The sequence below is a fragment of the Hippocampus guttulatus genome, chromosome 21 (genome assembly GCF_054856545.1).
Source record: "Hippocampus guttulatus isolate MCC_2025c chromosome 21, RoL_Hgut_1.0, whole genome shotgun sequence".
Lineage (NCBI taxonomy): Eukaryota > Metazoa > Chordata > Actinopteri > Syngnathiformes > Syngnathidae > Hippocampus > Hippocampus guttulatus.
Genome location: NC_141281.1, coordinates 11285735 through 11306371, shown reverse-complemented (window position 1 = coordinate 11306371; position 20637 = coordinate 11285735). Strand labels below are relative to the sequence as shown.

Here is a 20637-nt window from a genome sequence, read left to right as displayed (position 1 = left end):
ACACAGCACGTCGTCAATCATTTATTGAGAAATGAAGAACGGACACACCGTTAAAGCCGTACAAAGTCAGCCCGAGTCATGTACAACAGTCACTCATCAGCCATTGTGAAACAACAAGACGTCTTCGGTCCCGCCCCCCAGTTGGTCAAAAATGACATTCTTTGCAACACTGTCCTTATTTTCTCAAATAAATAACACATTGAAAAATAAGGGAAGACGTACTGTATGTAGCAATAGCGTTGCATGTTCATCATTAGTATTTGGTTTCGTAACCTCCCTGTGATGGCAATTTTCTCATCTGTGCCGAAGTACGCGAATCAGGTCATTAAAAAGATGTGTTCACCTAATCATTCAGTGCAGTCATGATTGAAATTGCCGCTGATCCTCTAAACAAGGGCTGTCAAGCTGATTTTTGTCGCGGGGCCACATTTTAGTTTCCGTTTCCCTTGGAGGGCCGTTATGACTAAAACCAGAGAAAGAAATCAAGAATAACTGTTGATTCAACTGTTGTTTAAGTTACGATCATAAGCGGTTTGGTAACAAGAAAATGCTGAGAATATTTCTGATTTATAACGCATGAGAATGAACATTTTTGGAAAGCAACATGGAAGTTGACATGTAGGATCTGCTTTCGCGGGACACATAAAATGATTTGGCGGGCCAGATCTGGACCCCGGGCCTTGAGCTTGACACCTGTGCTCTAGACCAAAATGAAGTCAAAGGACTTTTCCAGGAAAAACATATTGCTGAATCCATGAACTATAAGCTAAAAAAAAAAGAAGAAAGGCAGTAAAACTGTAAAATTCAGTAAAACTGTTGAATATTTTTTTCATGAAGTCCTATTATGTACGGTATATTTATATTTTAATCAATATTGAATAACACACTGTTCAAAATTTTTTTCAATCATTAAACGATGACAACTTCACTATATTTTTTATTTTATAATGAATAATGAAAAAAAATTATTGAATGAGATAAGATTTTAAATTTTAAAAAATATACAAAATACATTTTATTTGACCAAATTTGATGGGTAATATTACAAATATTACTGGCACTTGAAAATGTAAATAACGAGGATCGAATAAAGTGGATGTGAAATGTGTAAAATAGTTAAATTAATTGATTAATTCCCTATTGGGTTTTTTATATTAAATTGTATAATAATCACCTGATTAAAATGATTTTTATATGACTAAATGCCGATACTTTTTTATTCTTTTTTCATTTTAGAATTTACAATCAATTATTGATTATTGAAGGGGCTAAACATCTTAAAACATTTGTAAAAAAAATCATTTGAATTCACCAAAATCAGGGGTCTCCCATTCATTTTCGTCATCAGGCCGCTACATAGTGTCATGGGTTATAATGGGGGGAAAAAAACATAAAAGTTTCACCTCATCATATTCATCTATTTTTAACATCAAATTGAATTTTTAAATCGGAAGTCAATATAAAAAGTGGCATGTGGCATTGAAGTATTGTGTAAAGGTTTTGTTGGATTGAAGATTTTCTTACATTTCGCAACAAACAGGAAGTCAACACAGTTCATTAGCTTAAGTGGGCCATATGATTTGATGTGTAGCCTTGAGTTTGACATCCATCATGTAAATACTCAGTGCGGCAAATTAAAGATCCGAGCTAGCCAGACTTTACCCCGCCCTCATTTAGTCTTCAATGAACTTTACACGAGTGGGTTGTTTTTTTTGTTTGTTTCTTTTTAGAATGAGGGAGGAAAATGTAGAAAACACAATAGCACATGGAGAACATAAAAAAACAAAAAAAAAAACAACAACACTTGAACCGATATTGGAACCCTGAACCTCTCGACTGTCAGTAAATGTATATTTGTACCTGTCCACTGCAGAAAAAGAGCGGGCCTGTCAACCCGCGGCTTTTTGTGCCATTGGTAGACGTGCTGATCAGGAGTCGTCTGGGCGTGAGGACGCCCCTAAGGCTGGATGAATGTCGAAATGACCGACTTTCCCGCATGACTCGTCGTCTCCGCTCTCCGGTTGGCACTGGAGAAGACACAAAAGACAACGCTCATTGTTGGAAGACAGAAAGTCAAGGGAGTCAGCGGAGAGATTAAGGCAACAGGGAGTGGATGCAGAAAATGTGACAATCGAAACGGGGAAGAAAAAAAGTTACGCTTTATAAACTTATGCTTCATTAAAAACATACAGCCATAAGATAATAAAATAGCATGTTAAGAATTCAACTATTTTGCCCACATTTCTTGCCCCAATTCAATGGATATTGTGCTACTCCTAGTGTGCGCGCCCTGATCACCGTGGAGCAATATCACGGACATACGCAGAGACTGCCACTCCTCAATAAACTGGAGTTAGTCTTCAATAAACTGGAATCAAGTCATTCTTCAAGTTAGTTGTCAGAGCAGCACGCCGTCATCAACCCGTGCACCGTTTTGCTTGGTAACGAACCGGATGGAATGTGGATCCCATAAAAGCAAAAGACAAAGCCAAAACATGACACACTTATAACAAGTAGTTGTCCGGCTCGATGGAAAACTGCTGAAGCAACGTCTTTGATATCCGTCTTAAAGTCCATGATCTAGTACACACTTTGTCCTCACGGGTAAGACAATTCAAAAGAGCTTTGTCTTACTAGTATTTTTATTTTTTTTACATGACTTGATGATCTTAACCCTTTCAGGTATAGCAGTTACTACAGTGGACAGCTTATCATGTTATTGATGTTGTCTGTTTAAGAGGGAGGAAATTTCATCTGTGCATACAGCACATTTGACAATAAAGTTGTACTTGATACTTGATCGGGTTACAATGTGCGTGAAAGGGTTAGGCTGCATAGCACGGATCTTGACTAAATCCTACTAAAGTACTGTACGCAAATAATTGATGGGAGTCAGCCATGCCGAAGCCTTGTTTATAAGGCACCATGCTGCCCCCCGGTGGACAACAGTGGAATAGGGACACTTGCACTTATACGTCGAGGCATCCGTTCCTCCGGCATGGTCAAAAACTCGACCCAGTTGGCCCACAGGCCCCGCGAGTGGACGCCGGTGTCCACGGCCAATCCCCACAAGGCTCGGCGGCCAGAGCGTTCCCTGACGGCGGTGCGCGCCTCGCGCTCCGTCACGTTGTAGCTGATGTTGAGGAGCTGAGTGAGCAGGAGGTGGAGGACGCCGCACGACACCACGGCGCAGTACCAGGCGCTCGTGAAGCATATGGAGGCACTGGAAAAAAAAATAAACACAAGGACGTGCTACTGAGCAATATTAATTGGGGAAAATTGATTCGTGGCTCGCACGCCAGCCGGCCTCACGGTTCTATGGTTTGAACGCATTTCATTTACGGCGCTTAATTGTTTTGAAGAGACTCGTGAAATAATACAAACATATTGAGAGAGCAACAGATAACAAAAATACGATCCCAGTTTACTGATTTTAACTCAGGGGGCTTTACATATTCACTCCAAACTATGCTGTGCTGAAATATTTCCTGTTTCGGTCTTTTAAATTTATACCATGGCAAAACTCAAGTGTGCCGCCATCTACTGCTCGACAATGGCATTACACTTAATCTGAAGAAGAATTCGACCAAAATAGTTTTGTTTTAACCCTTTCAGGGAACAGCGGTTACTACAGTGGAAAGCAGGTTACAGAGTGCATGAAAGTGTTAAACATTGCCTGTACAGTGATTTTTTTTTTTTTAATGGCAACAGAGTGATTTTACATCACTCTCTTACGGACATTTACCTATATTTCTCGTAGACTCCCGGGCAGTAGAACAAAGCAGTGAGGACGTTTTGCTCCAAACACACGCTCCGCAGCGTCAAACCGATCCCGTACAAGGACGTGGATAGGAAGACGACAAGAGTCAACAAGAAGCTGCGGTGGTTATCCCGCCCCACGCAGGTGTCGATCCTGTACCGATTGCAGTGCGTGACGGAGATGCAGAGGGTGGGTTCCATGGTGGGGTACGCACAAACACACATTTGGGGAGACAAAACACACAATGATGGGATCAGTCTTGTCAACTAATTTTTAGGGGATGTTGCTGAAGCCGGTTGATTTTTTTTTTCCCTAAATGACATTCCCATTGCATGATTTTGTGCTCAGCCCAAAACAATTAACACGTTTGCTTAGGCGCCATCTGTTGGTAACCTGGGTGCAAAAAAACAAACAAAAAAAAACATATCAAGTGAGTTGAAGAGTTTCATTTAGACTTTGCTGCCATTATGTGCAAGGTGGGGGGTGGAATTACTGACCGGCTTTCACGATTGCACGGCTTGCAAATGGCGGCAATTCACTCTATGATGAATATAAAAAGTCTACACACCCCTGTTCAAATGCAATTGCGGCTGTCGCCGTGCTCAAAAATAACCGATCATATTCAAACTGATCTTCAACACAAATAAAGTTCAGCTGTTCTCGTAGGCTTGTAACATGAGTTATAGTGCGATATGAATTTATGGCATTGCGTATAAGTCCATTTTAGCATTTCAAAATCAATATTAAATTTGTTTGCTAGGTGCCTTTTCAGGGGTCGGGGGGGGGGGGGGGGGGGGGAGTGGGCGGGTAGTTTGAAAACAACAAAAGCGCCACATTGGCATCAATAGTACTAAGAGCTAAAGTAGAAAAGGTGAAGAAAGAGGTATGATAACTGCAACCAACCAGACACAGTGGTGGTCATGACGCCGGACGCAGACCCCGCATATCCGACAATGTCCCGCCCTTGGGGGCCGCACCACCCGGCACACCGAACACCAGTTCTTCCAGCTAGGCTCAGCCTCTTGCGACCATCCCAGCTGGTCTTCAAGAACAGGATCCGACTCTGTGGCTTTCACAAAGCCTGGGCCTCTCTTGGTGTTTGCGAGGCCCAGCAAGGTGAGCAGCATCCCCGTGGTGACCAAGCCGAGCTCAACGGCACCGACGCCCCCGCGCGGTACCACCTTGGTGATGAATATGTAGTACATGTAGGCCAAGGAGAAAACCGCCAGGCTCAGAAAAAAAAGCGTCCGAGCTTTTTTGCGGTGGGTGAAGTAGTAGTACCACAGCAACATGCCCGGTGAGGTGATCAGAACCGCCACGCCGAGCAGGAAGTGGAACGCGGCGAGGTGCAGCACTGCCGGAAGGAAGACCAAAGGGGGGATGATGGACAAGTCCACTCTGCGGGCGCCGCCTCCCAGCCAGGGAATGCGTACGCGGTCGCTGATGTCAGCGGCCACACGGGACAGTGCATCTGGACTTTGAGGCTCTCGCTTAAAAAATCTGAAAAACAACATTAGCCAACCAAGAAATGTTCTTAAAACACAAAAGGTTGTCCCGTAACAGCTCCCATTAAAACATTCATTCAGGACTCCATTTTAGAAGGCCCTCATCATCTGAGGTTAAGTTTTCCCGTGTTTCATGAACTAAAATGGCTGCCACACAGTCACGTGCCACCCGTCACGTCCGACAATCTTGCTCATTATAGGGAGCTAATAAAGTGTGATAAAAGGCTCCCATTTGTCCCCGAGTGTGACATAATTACTTTTCCGAGAAACATGAATAATGATGGATAGTGCAGGTCTCGAGATCATAATTTTAACCGAGCAACCAATATCTTTATGATTATCATGTGGAATGTGTTTACACTTTGCGGTCGGAGTGGCTATGACCTTCAAGTGATGGACTATTTCTCAATGAAGTAAATTGAAACAAAATTCTCACTCTAAAAGGTACAGACATAAATGAGAAGAAGAGAGAAAGAGCACCCTGAAGTCAAAAGTGTTTTAATAAATTCATATTTCCGGCGTACCTGTCGCAGGCATCGTCCAGATCTTCACAGTCGCAGCAGCAAGCCCCCACGTGGCTTCTCTTGCCGTGTCTGTTGACATACTCACAGCAGCACAGCGGTTCCTTTTCGTCCTTGTCCCGCCTTTGCGTCATGGTTGGCGGCTGGGCAGACAAGAGAAGAAGAGTTGATTTAGAAAGTGACAATTAATAACAGAATTGTTTTCAAGGCACTTTTTCATGTTTCATTCTCGACTTAAAATTGATCGCGACACTCTTGCATTTGGTTTAACCACACCCTCCCACACCCATTGACATCTGTATTTTGGCCTGTTCTACTGCCACTTCTCCTCTCTCGCTAGGTGGCGATTAGCAAAGCCATGTTGTTGCCGTGAGGCTTATGCATTGAGGTCAGGTCCAGAGGAAAAACACCTCTTGCGGCAGTGTTTCCCCTTTTTTTTCCCCCTTAAATGTTTTTTTTTTCTGAATTAAGAATTTACTTGCTAGGCTTGTCCAGACCAGAGGATGTTGTTGATTTTTGTGAACTGTGACCCTATGAAGTCATTTGAGACTCTTTTATGATGAGGGGCTGGATGGATAAACTCAATTTGACCCGTCAGACCAATTATGTTCGCTTGAACTGATTGCATACTTCTCGCTAATGTAAGTTACCTTTGTAAATACACATACCTGTCTATTGTCTGTGTCACAGTTTTCCTGTATCTCACTCTCAGGATCTTCAACGATCTCTTTTCCCTGGTCTGCGTCCTCTCTCAGGCAACCAGTGTCTCCCGGGTCCTCTGGCTCCCTTTCGCTGGCACTCTCAACTTGTTTCTCTTCAGCTCTCTCAATACTATCATCTGAATTTGTCTGTTTCATTGTCATTCGTCTTTACGGCGCAGAAACAGGACGTGATGTCCTTTTTCTCCATTTGGAACGGCAGACAGAGAGCAATGGAGAGGAATACACGTCAGCAACTCAGTCTATAAATGTGTTGCGGTAAGGTAAACTGTAACGTTAGCTAGAAGTGGGTGGAATATGCCCCTCTGACAAATTTCATTGCCCCAGCCAGGACCCCCTCCCTACAATTGGTCTGGAACCGCCACTGCGAATGAATAAGGACTGACTCACTGCAAGAGACCGCTTGACCCCTAAAATGAGCTCATTTTACCATGAAAATGGTGAAACAAAAGCAAACGGTCTCCTTTAACGAGAGTTTTTCTTCCGTTTTCGGTTGCTATTGTGGTGTTTCTGAGCAAGCATCATTTTATGTCACTCGTTTCTACTCCGGTGCAAGTACACCGCCTTAGACTTGATGTAAAAAATTTTAATCTAATATATTAACCATGACATTTTTAGGCCGTTTTTCTCAGAGAAAGGAACCCCTTCCTGCTTTTCCACCACAGCCGCCCAATCAAGAGGGGACTGGGGATATTTCAAAACAATTTCACTTCCTGGTTGTGCCGCACGTCATGTATGATAGTCAATAGTCATTTTAAGGTCCAATATTGTTCAAAAAACGCCCCAAAAATGTGGAAGACAAACATACCAGAAAAGTGAGCTGCTACATGTCTACTGCTCCTCTCGCACGAGCGTTTCGGGGTAGCGAACGTCACGGAAGTTACCAGCCGGTTTATGAAATTTTAAACATGTATTATTAGGTGCGGCTTAATAAATGTTTCCTCCCGAGTACAAAAGGGCTGTAAACTTTCGGGGTTGTGGTTATATTCGGTGGCTCTTTAACTCGTCTGTCCCGTAGTAATGACGTCACAAAAAGCAGGGCCCACTCCAGGGACAACAGCGCATGTGCATGAAATTATAATATAATAATAATAATAATGCATTTTATTTAAAAGCGCCTTTCATGCCACCCAAGGACACTGTACAGACGAATTACGTCATAACATCTTATGACCAATACTGTACAAGTAAAATTAGGCCCAACGTTTTTTTTTGTTGTCGAATTATTTTTTTCCGCATGTCATGATTTATTTTCTCTCAGAAAAAAAAAATTCTTAATATTCCAACTTTTTCTTTAATATAGCTTTTTTTTTTTTTTACAATTTACTCCAGGATTTATTAATTTCTATTTGTGTAATGAAAACACATTGATTTTCTTACATTGGGATTTTTTTCCTTGTCATAATTTTCTGCTTGAGAAGGAAAATGTCTTCTAAAAAGTATAATTTCCAGATTTTTTGGTTTATGATTTTTTTTCAACTATAGATCAAAATGATTACAATTTGATAGCAAGAGTCATCGTTTATTGATCGGGGAAATAACTTCACCAAAGTGGCCAACATAGAACAGTAAAGGCAATGATGTAAACATGAAACTTTTATCCACAACAGTGGCCAACAAACGTGCATTTCTGATGTGCAGAATATAGAAAATTATTTAACAAAACAGTAAGGTCAACGTAAAAATAAGACTTGAATGATGTAATTTATTTCAAGAAATTTGTAAAAACACATTCCGGGCTCAAGGCACTTGTGCAAAAAAAATTAAAAATGTGCAAACTTGTAAACAAAAACATTGTTAAATAATGATTACCTTTCTGACAATAAAACAAAAGCCTAAAATATTTACATTTGGTTTTTGGGTGCGACTCGCACAAAAGGCACATTTCAAGAGGTCAGTCGGTAGCAATAAAAACACAGTGAGGGTTGTCACTATGAAACCGTCGTTTGATTGGCCAATGCAAATCTCTGCTGCAGCAGCATCAGGGAACGGCGGAGCTTTCGAGAGAGAAGGCCAGACTCGTTACTTTTAATCATGTGACTTACAGAAAATATTTTATATTTATAAAGTATAGCTACCTGCTCTAAAAGGTTGATGGAGTCCTGCAGGACAGTTCTGAGCAGTTGCGCCTCCTCTCTACTCCTGAATGGTGGACCCTGCCTGGAAGTGTACTCGGGCACGATGCTGTTTATGACACACAACGGCGTCATGACATGCAAATGGGACAGTGGATAGCGGCGGAAAAGCGAAGCAAACCTGGCCTCGGCCCTCTCCTTCAGCCGATGCTTTGTCGTCAGGTACATGCGGTGGGCCACGTCCTCCATGGCCAACAACTTGACGAACAAGCCCGCATTTAGCACCGTCAGGATCAGCAAACTAAAAGTGAAAAAGAGGCTATTCCTGTGGTACTTTGCCACTTGTGACTTGGAAGCAACACTGAGGGAAGATTGAGAGCCACTTTCAACCTATTACCACTGTCTGGAAAAAAGAGCTAAGGTAAGAATTTGTGTGTCCCGCTTCGTGCACAGATTGGCCCACTAACAATTATAGGAAGGATAATGGATGAAAGGCTACAAGTGAAAAAGCTTTTTTGCACAAAAAAAAAAAAAGCCTTTTTTGGCGTGTCTACTCATGATGGACACACCGAGCAAATTCAATGCTCCCAAATGAAACCCCAAAATAATCTTTTGCCGCAAGTTCCTCTTTGCAGGACGACACCCCCCCCCCCCCCCCCCCCCACCACAGTGTGCACTTTAAACCAAAATGGCAGACTTTGGTGTCTTTTAGGGAAGTGGTCTCCAACCACTGGTCCGCGGACCAGTACTGGGCCTCGTCCCCATTTGGGACCCGGTCGCACAGAGACAGACCTGTGAGCTGTGAATAAATGTACTCCATCAGACGTGGCGAAAATGACTCTAGCCAATCAAGAGTCCCCCTTTTCACATTGCTTTGCAAGTTAAAATCAATAGAATTCGCCAAAAAGTAAGAAGCAGTGCACAGAAAGTAATTGTAACAAATTGACCAAATGTATGGGCAGCCATGACTTCCGAAAATGAAGCTACTTTGACAAGAGAAGTTCCTCCCCTGGCGACGCAACTGGTCCTTGACACAAAATAAAGTTGGGAGGACCTCATCTTTTTCAAACTTTTTGGTGGGTCTTCTCCTGATAGACATGCCGAGCAAATTTCATGCTCCCAGATCAAACTACCTTCAGGGGCTGAACTTTTGTAATAAGATCCAATAGAAAAGCTGCGACAACAAACTCTTTTTTTCGATTGTGCTGGATCTCATTTGATCGTGCTCTTTTACACGTACCGACTTGCTAAGACAGCATTTAAAAGAAGGGGTGGGGGGAGAGACACACAATACAGGAAGAAATGCAATCAGTGCCGAGCAAGGTTGTCTTACATCACACTCATTGCACCCACGATCGCTGTGATGTTCCATCTGTGCGGGCTGCTCCTCTCCGCCGGGCCTGAACGACAAGCACGAAAAGGCGACAGATTGAAAGATAATTACAAACCATGCCCGACAAAGTACCGGCAGAGCCAACATATTCAATCATATCAACAACATGAGCGACTGTGCGCACTCATCAATACTGCAGGCTGAACAGTTAACATGGGAGAGGATCGGAGTTTTTAATTGTGCGCCACTTTCCAGACAAATAAAAGTACAGTACTTTCTTAAATAGTGGAAATTCCTCTAATCCAGTAAGGTAAGCAGAGCTGCATTGTTTTGTTGAATATACAAATTAGTTTCTGATTAGCCTGTACCAGCAGCTTTTCCAATTTGTGATCAACGTCTCTCCAAGTGTGTTCCACTGACATTTCATACGATTATAAAACAACCATCATGACGTCGTACCCATATTGCCGTCTCTGTGTTCGTCAGGCGGTTGGCCGAAATGCTTTTTGGGCTTCATGTGCTCTGGCATTGTCCGGCTGAACGTCCGCCGCCTCCGCCGCAGCCCACCGACCTCGGCTGCTCCCTGGTTGATCTCGGCCTCCTCCTCCAGAAGTTCCGCCTCTGGGTACAAATGGCCACCAAAACTTGACTAAAACGTGTTGAGCCGCGACAAATATAGTCAAAAAGGTCTCATTTCTGATTTGATCTCATTTTTTTCCACGCAAATCTTTTTTCGAACCATGTATTCTACCAATTGTCAATACCGTATTTTCCGGACGATAAATCGCAGTTTTTTTTTTTAGAGTTTGGAACGGCTTGTGAGTGAAATTTTGTGAACACATCGTTATGTCATTTCACGTTATTTTCACATTAAACCACGAGAGGGCGCTCCAGGCCTGTGTTGATAAGTCAACTATGAGTCGATGAGTAGGCGACGTAGAAGAGGAAGCACTACAGTACATCTTCTACCTCCAGAGTTGGCGGTTTAAAAGAGACACAGACGAAGATTTAATTGGATTTAGAGATTTGGAGTGACACCGAATAACTCTCAATATGTTAAGTGAACATACCAGGCACGTTCTCCGTTCGTTGTTTAAGCGTCATGTAACGTTAGCATATCGTGCACTTATTTAGCCTTGATGTTCTCTATTTTATTTTGACTTTAAATTGCCTTTCAAGATGACATGTTTGTTCTTGGTGTTGGATTCTATCAAATAAATTTCCCCCCAAAATGCAACTTATGCTCCAGTGTGACTTATATATGGGTTTTTTTCTTCTTTATTATGCATTTTATAGCTGGTATATTCCGGAGCGATTTATAATACGGAAAATACGGAAAATATAATGCAGGTTTGACTCACCCAGCTGTCTGAAATAATCTTCAATGCCGCTCCAGGAGTTCTTGGTGATGAAAGACTTGACCAGGCCCCACGGCTGCTTCTTGTACTTGACATCCGTATACACCCTAGCAGCAGAAGACACACATGCGGTGTTTGAAAATGTCTTATGGTGACCCACACAGATCTGGAAGCTTGCTCTTTTAAAAATCTTACTTGAGTCGACACTTGCGCTTGGTGTGACTTTTGATGTAGTAGCGATTCTGTGTGTAGAAGTAGTCGTGGTAGGGCACGTCGTGGGTGTACACCTCCGAGTCCACCAGGTAAGACTGACCCTCCCGAGACTCTTTGTACAGCGTCTGACAAGTGGACAGAATTGTTCGGCTTCAAAGGCTGGGACAAAAAAAAAAAAAATCTACTTGTGGCTTTGGAAAAAAAAAACGTACCTGGTATTCCGTTGCCGTGGAGAATTTTCCAATCAGGGGATTAGTGATAGTTATGGTGTAGTTCAAGCTCCTCTTCATGTCCCCGCTTGGGTCTTTTTGCCACGCCACAAAGCTCGGATCTGGAAATGACACAGATTTTGCCAGGCGGGAACACAAAATCCCCCCGGTGAGCGCGGCGAGGAAAAGAGCACTCACTGGTTATCTTGCGCACGCTCATGAAGCGGCGGATGAAGGCGGACTCGGTGAAGAGCAGGTCGAACATTCGGCTGGCGCTCATGTGGAAGACCTTGTTGAGGTACAGGCGACCCTGCTCCTTCGGCAGGCCAATTCGCTCCTCGGCTGGGGAAGGACAGGAAGTGGATTTTGCCACAAAAATGAACCGTCTGATGCAACACTGGCAGACTTTTTGTGACTAAAAAAGGTCTCATTCTTTTGTACAGTTTGACAAAAACGAAACAAGAAGAGCAGGCAGAAAGGCTAGCCGATTAACAAAACTCTCCTTGGATGACGCCCACATCACTCACCAGACCAGGCCCCGCCTTTTAAAGCCACGCACACTCAAAGTCACAGATAGACCAGTGAAGAACATGAGAATGGATTCCAAGTGGGCAACATCTAAAACGTGTTTATGGCATCTTTATTGGTTTTAACAGACCAATTTTCGACGTTATTTATGCTTACACTTAAAACATTGTTAGGAAAAGGTTTTTAGAATGGCGGCAGGTTGGACTCTGGAATACAATTCGTGGAAATGTGAATTGTTGTTTTTTTTTTTAATTAATTAATAACTGCATTTATTATAAGTAAGAACAATTGAAATATTACCTTTTTTCATTTTTAAAAACACAACTAAAAATGATCTGGCCCATCTGTCTGTTTGTTTGCATCTTCCTCACCTTCTTCCACACTCTCCGATCCGCTCTCCTGAGACACGCCGTCCTCTACCAGGGAAGGTCGTAAACGCGAGGCGACCGATTCCGGTTCGGAGCGGTCCACAAATGGAACGGGACTGCGGCGCGGAGACAGGGAGATGCGGCGCTCCTCCTGCTCGACAACGCCGAAATAGTTAGCGGAGAGAATAGTTGGGCGGACATGTCACGACGTCGCTCGACGACCTCGAAAGGAGACCTCAGTGAACTGGCGGCGGAGGAGACCTCTTCATTTTCGAAAGATGGCAGCTCCGGTGCGGGAAGACGAATGGTTGGCGTCTTCTCCAACTTTGCAAAACAGCCATCGTCGCCTCCGTGCCTTGCAAACAGACAGACAGACAGGCAGACAACATGCAAAGAATCCCAGAGGCAAGATTCGAACCCTAATCATCATGCTGCAGATCATGGATGGTTAGCCCCAATTTTTCATTCGGACCATCTTTCTATTCATTTAAATGTCATTTTTCTAATTTCTTTCCTCATTTATTAGTTGCTATTCCTGCGCCGTTGTCATATGTGTGCACTCACCTGCTCTGCATGCTAATGTCCGCAGGAAACTGTGTGCTCTCCATCTCCTCATGGCTCAGGCCCAGCTCATTTCCATAGTGCTGCTTGACCATCTGCCAAACCTCTGCGTTGGTCAGCGACTGGTAGTGGGGGGGGGAAAGTCCATTAGTCTATTATTTTGAAAGGCGGCAGGAAGTAGAAAGTGAGTTGGGCGCCTTTGTATGTATGATCTATATTTTGTCTTACAAGGTCTCCAGTGGAGACTAGCAACAGAAAAGAAGACACAACAAAGTTAATACATCGCAGGACATAACAATCGTAATATTAACTAGATAACAGTCATTGAACAATGAGTGCTATATGGCTGGTAACATTCACATGATGTTATCTTGACCACAGAAATATTGTGAATTTTGGTACTTCAGCATATACGCCAGAAAAAAAATGGAATGCACACAAGCACGAGTAAATCTTTTGGCATTCCAAAATTTTGCTTGTCTCTTAGCATATCAAATGAAATTTGAAGGCATCTATCGGCATTCACATAATGCGCACTTGACACACAAAAGCCTAACACCATTTATGCAAATGTATGTCTTTCATCATTCCTACAATAGCACTATAGTGGTTAGCCTCGTCTCTGGGCTTTCATCCAACACATTTTAGACAACATATCATTGATACCATTTACACAATTGGAGGCAAAATGGCATTGTTGTGTAAATTCACACAATAATTTAAAATAAGATTTTTTTTTTTGAGGGGCAAAATTAGATAATAGCAAATATGTCTCTCTGACAGCAGTCGCATAATAGCACGACATCGGTGAGACTAGTCTGGGAAATATAATACATGCATATTCTAAACATAGATGTAATGTGATTGCTCATTTCTCAGCATTCACACAGTGTTACAACAGCAAGGCTTGTGTCACCATTTACACGTTGTTGTTTTTTTACACTACCAACTGTGTGATTATTTCTCTCTCACCATTCACCCGTTTTGAGTCAAAGTTGCATCTGTGTCTGAGCATTTCACAATACAGTATAGCAGCAGTCTTGCTCCTTCGCATTTTACACATACCGGTAACCGACATTATGGGATATGTAAAGCAAGTGTGTTGTTTATCGCTCCGTTTCAGATCATCTTCAAGGCGTTTGAGTGTTGTTCTGTCAGCATTTATGCAAGTTGACGTCCAACAAGCAACAACAGTGTCAACACTCGAAAGTCTCTCCGTAACAGCTGAACTTTAACGCAACACGGCAAGTGTTAAAACAAAAAAGCACATTCGCGTCAACGCTGGTCTCCCACCATTCACGTCAAAATTGAACAATAAAGCGTTTTATTATTATTTTTTTAATTTAAAAAAAAAGCTTACTTGCTGGAGGTAAAATTCCCCACAGCCGGCTGCACGACGGTCGGTCAAAGTGTTAAGTGAAGTTCAAGGAAAAAAAAAAACAATCACACACTTCCCGGAAGTGGAGACACACCGCCCACTTCACTTTCTTCACTTGACTCAAAAACAAAAAACAAACAAACAAAAGGACACTAAAATATATCCAGACATTTTTCGTATCGCGATTTAAATTGTCTCATGAGTCCACCGTATGTTCGTGTGCCACATGCAAATTACCCCGCCCTCCCCCTTTTTTGGAAACTTCTGAGGTCAATGAACTTTACATGGGGTGTTTTTATGCCTCCAAATCCCCACTGACTCTCTCTCTCTCTCACACACACACACACACTTGCGAATCCACTATACAACGGCAAAAAACTCTCAGCTATGAGATATTTAAATATAGGGGCGGTCACTTCATTAGGTAGATTTGCACAACCAATTGCAGCGGACTGTATTTTCTTTGCAAGGGCTGAACATGTAAATTAGCATAGTTGCATATTACTCAACTCCACAAACAGGAAGAGGATAAATAAACCAGTCAAACGGCACATTGAGTAGTTTTACGGTGAAACATTCGGTTGACCTACACAGTATTAAAGAGCGAATACAATACATCCTGATTTATATCGCGCTTTCACAACAGCTGTAGCTGTAACAAAGCGTGTCACAAAACAGTTAAGATAAAAGTAAAATAATAAACAACACATAACATAAAACAAAAATTAAAATAACAACACTTATTTAAAAAATGAGGGAAGCATCTTGGCGGGCGACTAATTAATTACAGACAACGCAGTCATATATGCAGTAAACATTTGTATGTAAAAAGACTTGTAGGCCATAAATACAACAAAAAACAACCAATGTGGTTGTAAAAGAGATGCCTTCTTTGTCCACATACTCACAGGCTAGGTGAGGATCCGCATAATGACACTTTGTGAGTTAAATGTTTCATGTAACTTCCATTCTCCTGTCCTGTTTGCTGTTCACAACGCTGACAACCTCAAAACCGTCACGACTCCAGCTGGAGCCGTCTCAGACGGACTTTGGGCTGATAAGATTCGTGCTGGTGGTTATATCGGTCAGGTTAAAGTGACATGGTTGCACTCTGTATTCCAGTTGGGGGGGAACTTTGATCATATGGGTGTGATGTAAGGTGACAATTTTGAGAATAGCAGCAAGGTTTCCTTTCCATAATAATTCCCTGAAAATTCTACCTAGAAAACAAGGACAAACAAAAAGAACTACAAATGCTAAACTGGTGCATTGAATATCATAGACAAACACTGCCGATTTAATTTGCGACCTTTTTATTTTTTTTAGATGAAAAAGTTGTTAAGTCGAGTTGAAGTCAAATAAGTCATGATGTTGTTGATCTATAGTGCCGAGATACTGTTGGTTTGAATCTTTTAAGACGGGTTGGGACAGAATAGCCAGCGCTAGCTAGCGAGGCTAACCACTACGCTCTTCTTCGACCAGCTTATTCTTGTACACTCTGACCCGCCCCGACGCGCGAAGACCGTGTCGCCTTGTTGGCCAGATATTTTTGCTGCTGCACAGCGCATTACAAATCTTGAAACAGCAGCAGACGGCCGAGTTGAAAGTTTTTGTCAATTGTCCGACTGGAAGCCAAGCTAGCAAAAATCGTGATTGCGATTAGCCGACTTAAGCCGCCAAACATCATCGCGAAGTAGTAAAGTCAAATGTTACGGCAAATATTTTATTTATTGGATACAAGATCATCTCTTTTCATGTAGTGTCATATTTACATATCTTTAAGACACATTTGAGAATCTTTCTTGAGAGAGTACCTGCCTTTCCAGCAGCTCTTATATTTTGTTCTTCTACTTTTTCCTTCATAACTTTGCTGCTGTGAATTTGGAATTTCTCCATTGCGAGACTAATAAAGGTTTTCTTATCTTATCATCTTTCATTTATTGGGGAATTTACAGTGAGGTTTTTTTTTTTTCATTTTAAATGTCATTACGTTCCTTTTACACAAGAGGTGCAGCTGGAATTTTCCATAATCGAACCGAAACGCAATATATCCTTTTTCAACAGAAATGTGCAAAGAAAATTTAAATGCTTGATAGACGAGGTAGCCGGAACATATTCTGTACTTATGCGATTGCACTATTAATGCTTATTCCACTGGCAAAAGTAGGTAACCCAAAATGTCTGACGTAAATGAGTACCGGTCATGCAAATTCATCATTCTAGCATGAATGGATGCGAAAGACAAACATAAACACACATGCTAACGTTAGCTTAGGCTGTTGCACCATACTCCCCAGTCTCCACTTTGCTGCAGCAGCAGCAGTTACATTGCTGCTCTCAGTCCGTTCCCCCTGTTCTCCTCCATTGCTATCGTTTCCCGCCAGTCCAATTTTTAAGTTAAAAAGAAAAATGAAACAGGCAGATGGCAGTGCAGGGAAAAAGTAGCATCAATACAGTGAGAATACAACTTCCTTGGCGGAGGTAATACGAGTACGACTGAGTCAGTTGTGGTGGGCTTTACCTTGTTCAGCAGCGCGTTCTGCCACAGGCGGAAAACCCCGTTGAAACTTTTCTCTCTCGCCGAGAAGGAAGTGAAGAAGAGCTGCGTGTGGGAGGGGAAGGGAAGTGAAGGGAGGGTGCAAACCGAAACGCAAATCACTGATCGCGTTGCAGATAAATCGGTATCAGCCCTCTCCGTCACGATTGTGATTAAGAGATTTGCACCTTCTCCTTGCTGGTGCAGATCTGGATGGCGTTGGGTATGAATCGTGCCGTTTTCTCCCTGCTCATGTGGCTGATGTCTTTGAGGGCCAGGCTAATCTGCAGAGGCGACACATCAAAGGGCAAATAAGACAAAAAAAAAAAAGTTTTCTTATTGTTATTTGGTCTCTGATTAGAGTGTTTCAGCAAGAAGCGAACAGATGTTGCCAGTCATAATGGAAACGTAAGATGGCTGCCCTCTCGTTTCATCCACAAGGGGCCAATTGTTAGCCTATCATATATAAATCCGTGCTTCATTTATTCCACAAACGCAATATTAACACGAATACCGTCTTTAGGCCAGTGGGGGGAGGGGCAAAAAACATCCAAACTATTCTTGTGAAGAACATTTTTGATTCGACTTTCCGCTACCTTTCATAATACAAGTGTGTGACAAGATCATTATTATTACCTTAGTGCCACGGAAAACGTTGCTGTAGAAACACAGACAATTGTGGGTGAGGTAGAGACGCCCCTGCAGGAGTATGTCTCGCTGGAGAGCACACGGGTAGTCTGAGAACGTACACACACACGCGCGCACACACACACACACACACACACACACACACACACACACACAACACCAAATATTTTCACAGATTTTATTCCCCTTCCCTTATCGAAAAAGGGAAACGACATCATTTCAATGACGCTTTGATTTCGTTTTGTTGTTCCTTCCGGGATTTGCTGTACTTTTTTTGCTGACACCAAACGTGACACTCACCAAGTAGGAGTATATCTGAGCTCGCCACATCTTTGAACAACCTCCGGAAGTCATCCAGCCTCTGTTTGTAGGTGGGCACGGGGGGCGATGGCACACCGATACAGTTCGTCTGGTTGTCTGAGCTCTGAAAGACAAAATGGAGACATATTTGGCATTCTTTTCACAAATTTAAGATCATTCCCAGGTGTCTTAACAGGTCTGTGACATGCTTTTATCATCATAGCCCAAGGTACAAGATCAATGTGGGGCCATTGCAGAGTATGGCTTTCCTTGCCATGACAACTTGGGGTCGTGTTTCTTGTCGAGCCCCAAGTCCCGTTATAGAAAACAACAAAGATTCCAAAAGTCCTCTTGGCTTAATGCTCACAAATGCGCAAAACATCACTGATGTGCTAATGGGTTAGCATCAATAGTTGCGGTGATAGAAGCAACAGACATTTGAACACAAAGAGTGGAGCAACACAAATAGACATAATACAAATGACGAATATTGCGGTTTAATTATGTTGATATTCTATTTTTATATCGTTCAATGTTATAGACACAACACAAACCTTTTAAGGGTTGGTTTCCCCACAACAGGATCACACTCCAGAGACCCAACACTCACATTAACAGGTCAATTTGCATCATACAATATCTTAAGGTCATAACATTTTTTCAAGTTTTAACGTGCTTGACAATATTTGCACCTCCTTTTTTTTTTTGTATCATTACCTCCTCTCCTTCCTCGTCAGAGACCTCATCCTCTATCAAAGACGTTGTCTCGTCCGTGATGTCATCTCCCACGCCAGACCAGTTTGAAAGCTGGTCCATCTGCTCTGGCGCGCTGTGCGTGTACAAAAAAAAAAATTGTGTGCGTGTGTGAGTGAGAGACTGAGAAAGAGAGAGATCCTATTAGGTGTAAGAGCTTTTTGTTTTGACACCGTGAAGAATTCCGCTGGGGTTTTAAGTGGAGGACTTGGAAACCTCTGTCTAATGAGTTCTAAAGTGAATGTCATCAAACATCTCACGGCTGGAGCCCTGAGGGAATTCATTAGAACTGCAACCCAACTGGTTTGACGGGATGGAAAAACAAACACGCACACATTTTGACTCTCTGTAAACCTTTACACTTTCTACTATTTTGTATTTGGGCCAAGTGCGGAGTGCGGCACCAGAGCCAGTAGATTGTGCTGTGGTAAGGTTACCATGAATAGGTCTGGATTATAAATATTTTAAAAATATTTTGTCCCATGAACTCTGGCAAGCAACAAGTGACGGAAGAATTTGATATCCATGGGGGGTAAAAGTAATTGCAACCCCCCTGCCCCCCAAAAATTCTGTACTGCGATTTTCTATTGATGCCACAAAATGGTGGCAAATGACTACTTTTCTCTAAAAAAAAAACATCAACTTACTTCATACTAATTAATGCGGGGACCTGTGCACAAATCGCATATACAATATTTTTTCAGCAAGTAGCGAAAAACTAATTTTAAAAATCCATTGCCGAATTACTTTTACTCGGGTACACTTTGAAGGGGTGTGTGTGTGTGTGTGTGTGTGTGTGTCTCCCTCAGTTTACGCCGCTCTCGATATTTCGAGGTAGCAAATACGTGGTCATGATGCACAAGAAATGTCGCTTAGTTCTCGCCATATTTACCGCTTTTCATTTTATTATTTTACAGGTATGGTCTATGAGTGTTTTTCATAAAAAGATTTTCTTCATTGTGATGGATTACGAGTCGTTCCGATTTACGTACAATTTGGTGTTACGAACCGCGGACACGTCTAAATCGAGTACTGAACTGCTAATGCTAGCTCGTATTTTTTAATTTTGTTGGATTGATGAATGTATCTCAGTATTAGATACTAGTGATTTATTAGAGCTCTCGTATAATGTTGATATTATATTTTGACATAAGTACATTTCTTTGATAGTTTTCGGGGGAGAGTTAAATTATTACATTTTATTAATTATTTGGCATACCATTTATTGTCAGGCTAAGCGTCTTCTTGGTGAACATAAAAATGAGGCAAGAAAACCCCCAATACCGAACAACATGAATGGAGAGTCTTTGTAAAAAATAAACAACGTTTTTGGTACACCACTACTTTGTTTAGCGGATCGTGGGAGCTTACCCTAAAGCCGTTTGTTCAGCGTGGAATTAAACAATAACACTTCTTTATCGGTCTCTGTGTTGAAAGACGACAGTTATCGCTCCAACTGGATCTAAACTCCCCCCAAACCCGAAACAACCAACCACTGTCATGACTCGACAAGAACAGACAAATTGTCAACCTACCTGACTCGGAGTGGACCCATTCAGGATGGCGTGACGAGATTAGCTCCCAGTTTGTCTACTCCCAATTGTCTTTATTTGTTTTGTTTGGGGAAACGCTTGCAGGTGGAGGTGGTTTTGTAGACGTTTTGTTTGGTCTGCAGGTGCAGCTCATACCTTCAAGTGTGATTGCCTGCTCATTGGAAACATTTATGGAGGAATCCATTTTGAACAGACGGGGGTATTCTAACCTGCGCTCCCTGGGCTACACCAGACCCCTGAGTGTAAGTGATCAGGTCCACACCGCAATATTAAACATTACTAAAACCTCCCAAATTCTCATAATATATAACACCACCAT

The 20637-nt window shown here is 42.3% G+C and overlaps 2 protein-coding genes across 7 annotated transcripts; both read right to left on the bottom strand.

The window, feature by feature from the left end:
- Window positions 1-8: 8 nt before the first annotated feature.
- zdhhc23b (zDHHC palmitoyltransferase 23b) lies at window positions 9-7507 on the bottom strand. 4 transcript variants are annotated; one of them, XM_086101854.1, is made up of 7 exons: window positions 7314-7507; window positions 6455-6689; window positions 5790-5929; window positions 4664-5260; window positions 3746-3913; window positions 2968-3223; window positions 9-2027 (listed from the first exon to the last, which is right to left on the bottom strand). In XM_086101854.1, exons 2-7 carry the CDS (start codon window positions 6647-6649, stop codon window positions 1929-1931), a joined length of 1455 nt encoding a protein of 484 aa, XP_085957980.1. In that variant the 5' UTR covers window positions 6650-6689; window positions 7314-7507; the 3' UTR covers window positions 9-1928. The 4 variants fall into 4 exon arrangements, 3 of the variants coding, with proteins under 3 accessions (XP_085957980.1, XP_085957981.1, XP_085957982.1); XM_086101855.1 differs by having other exon boundaries at window positions 6455-6653; XR_015098987.1 differs by lacking the exon at window positions 7314-7507 and having other exon boundaries at window positions 2505-3223; window positions 6455-7281.
- A 579-nt stretch (window positions 7508-8086) lies between these two features.
- On the bottom strand, window positions 8087-20416 carry gramd1c (GRAM domain containing 1c). Of its 3 annotated transcripts, none has more exons than XM_086101496.1 (18): window positions 20301-20409; window positions 18730-18841; window positions 18013-18136; window positions 17701-17801; window positions 17253-17348; window positions 17050-17130; window positions 13154-13272; window positions 12812-12944; window positions 12593-12740; window positions 11892-12035; window positions 11697-11815; window positions 11467-11609; window positions 11275-11378; window positions 10373-10534; window positions 9914-9980; window positions 8762-8881; window positions 8584-8689; window positions 8087-8502 (listed from the first exon to the last, which is right to left on the bottom strand). In XM_086101496.1, exons 1-18 carry the CDS (start codon window positions 20318-20320, stop codon window positions 8437-8439), a joined length of 1965 nt encoding a protein of 654 aa, XP_085957622.1. In that variant the 5' UTR covers window positions 20321-20409; the 3' UTR covers window positions 8087-8436. The 3 variants fall into 3 exon arrangements, 2 of the variants coding, with proteins under 2 accessions (XP_085957622.1, XP_085957623.1); XM_086101497.1 differs by lacking the exon at window positions 20301-20409 and adding an exon at window positions 20137-20261; XR_015098954.1 differs by lacking the exons at window positions 8087-8502; window positions 8584-8689 and having other exon boundaries at window positions 8796-8881; window positions 10373-10532; window positions 20301-20416.
- Window positions 20417-20637: the final 221 nt, after the last annotated feature.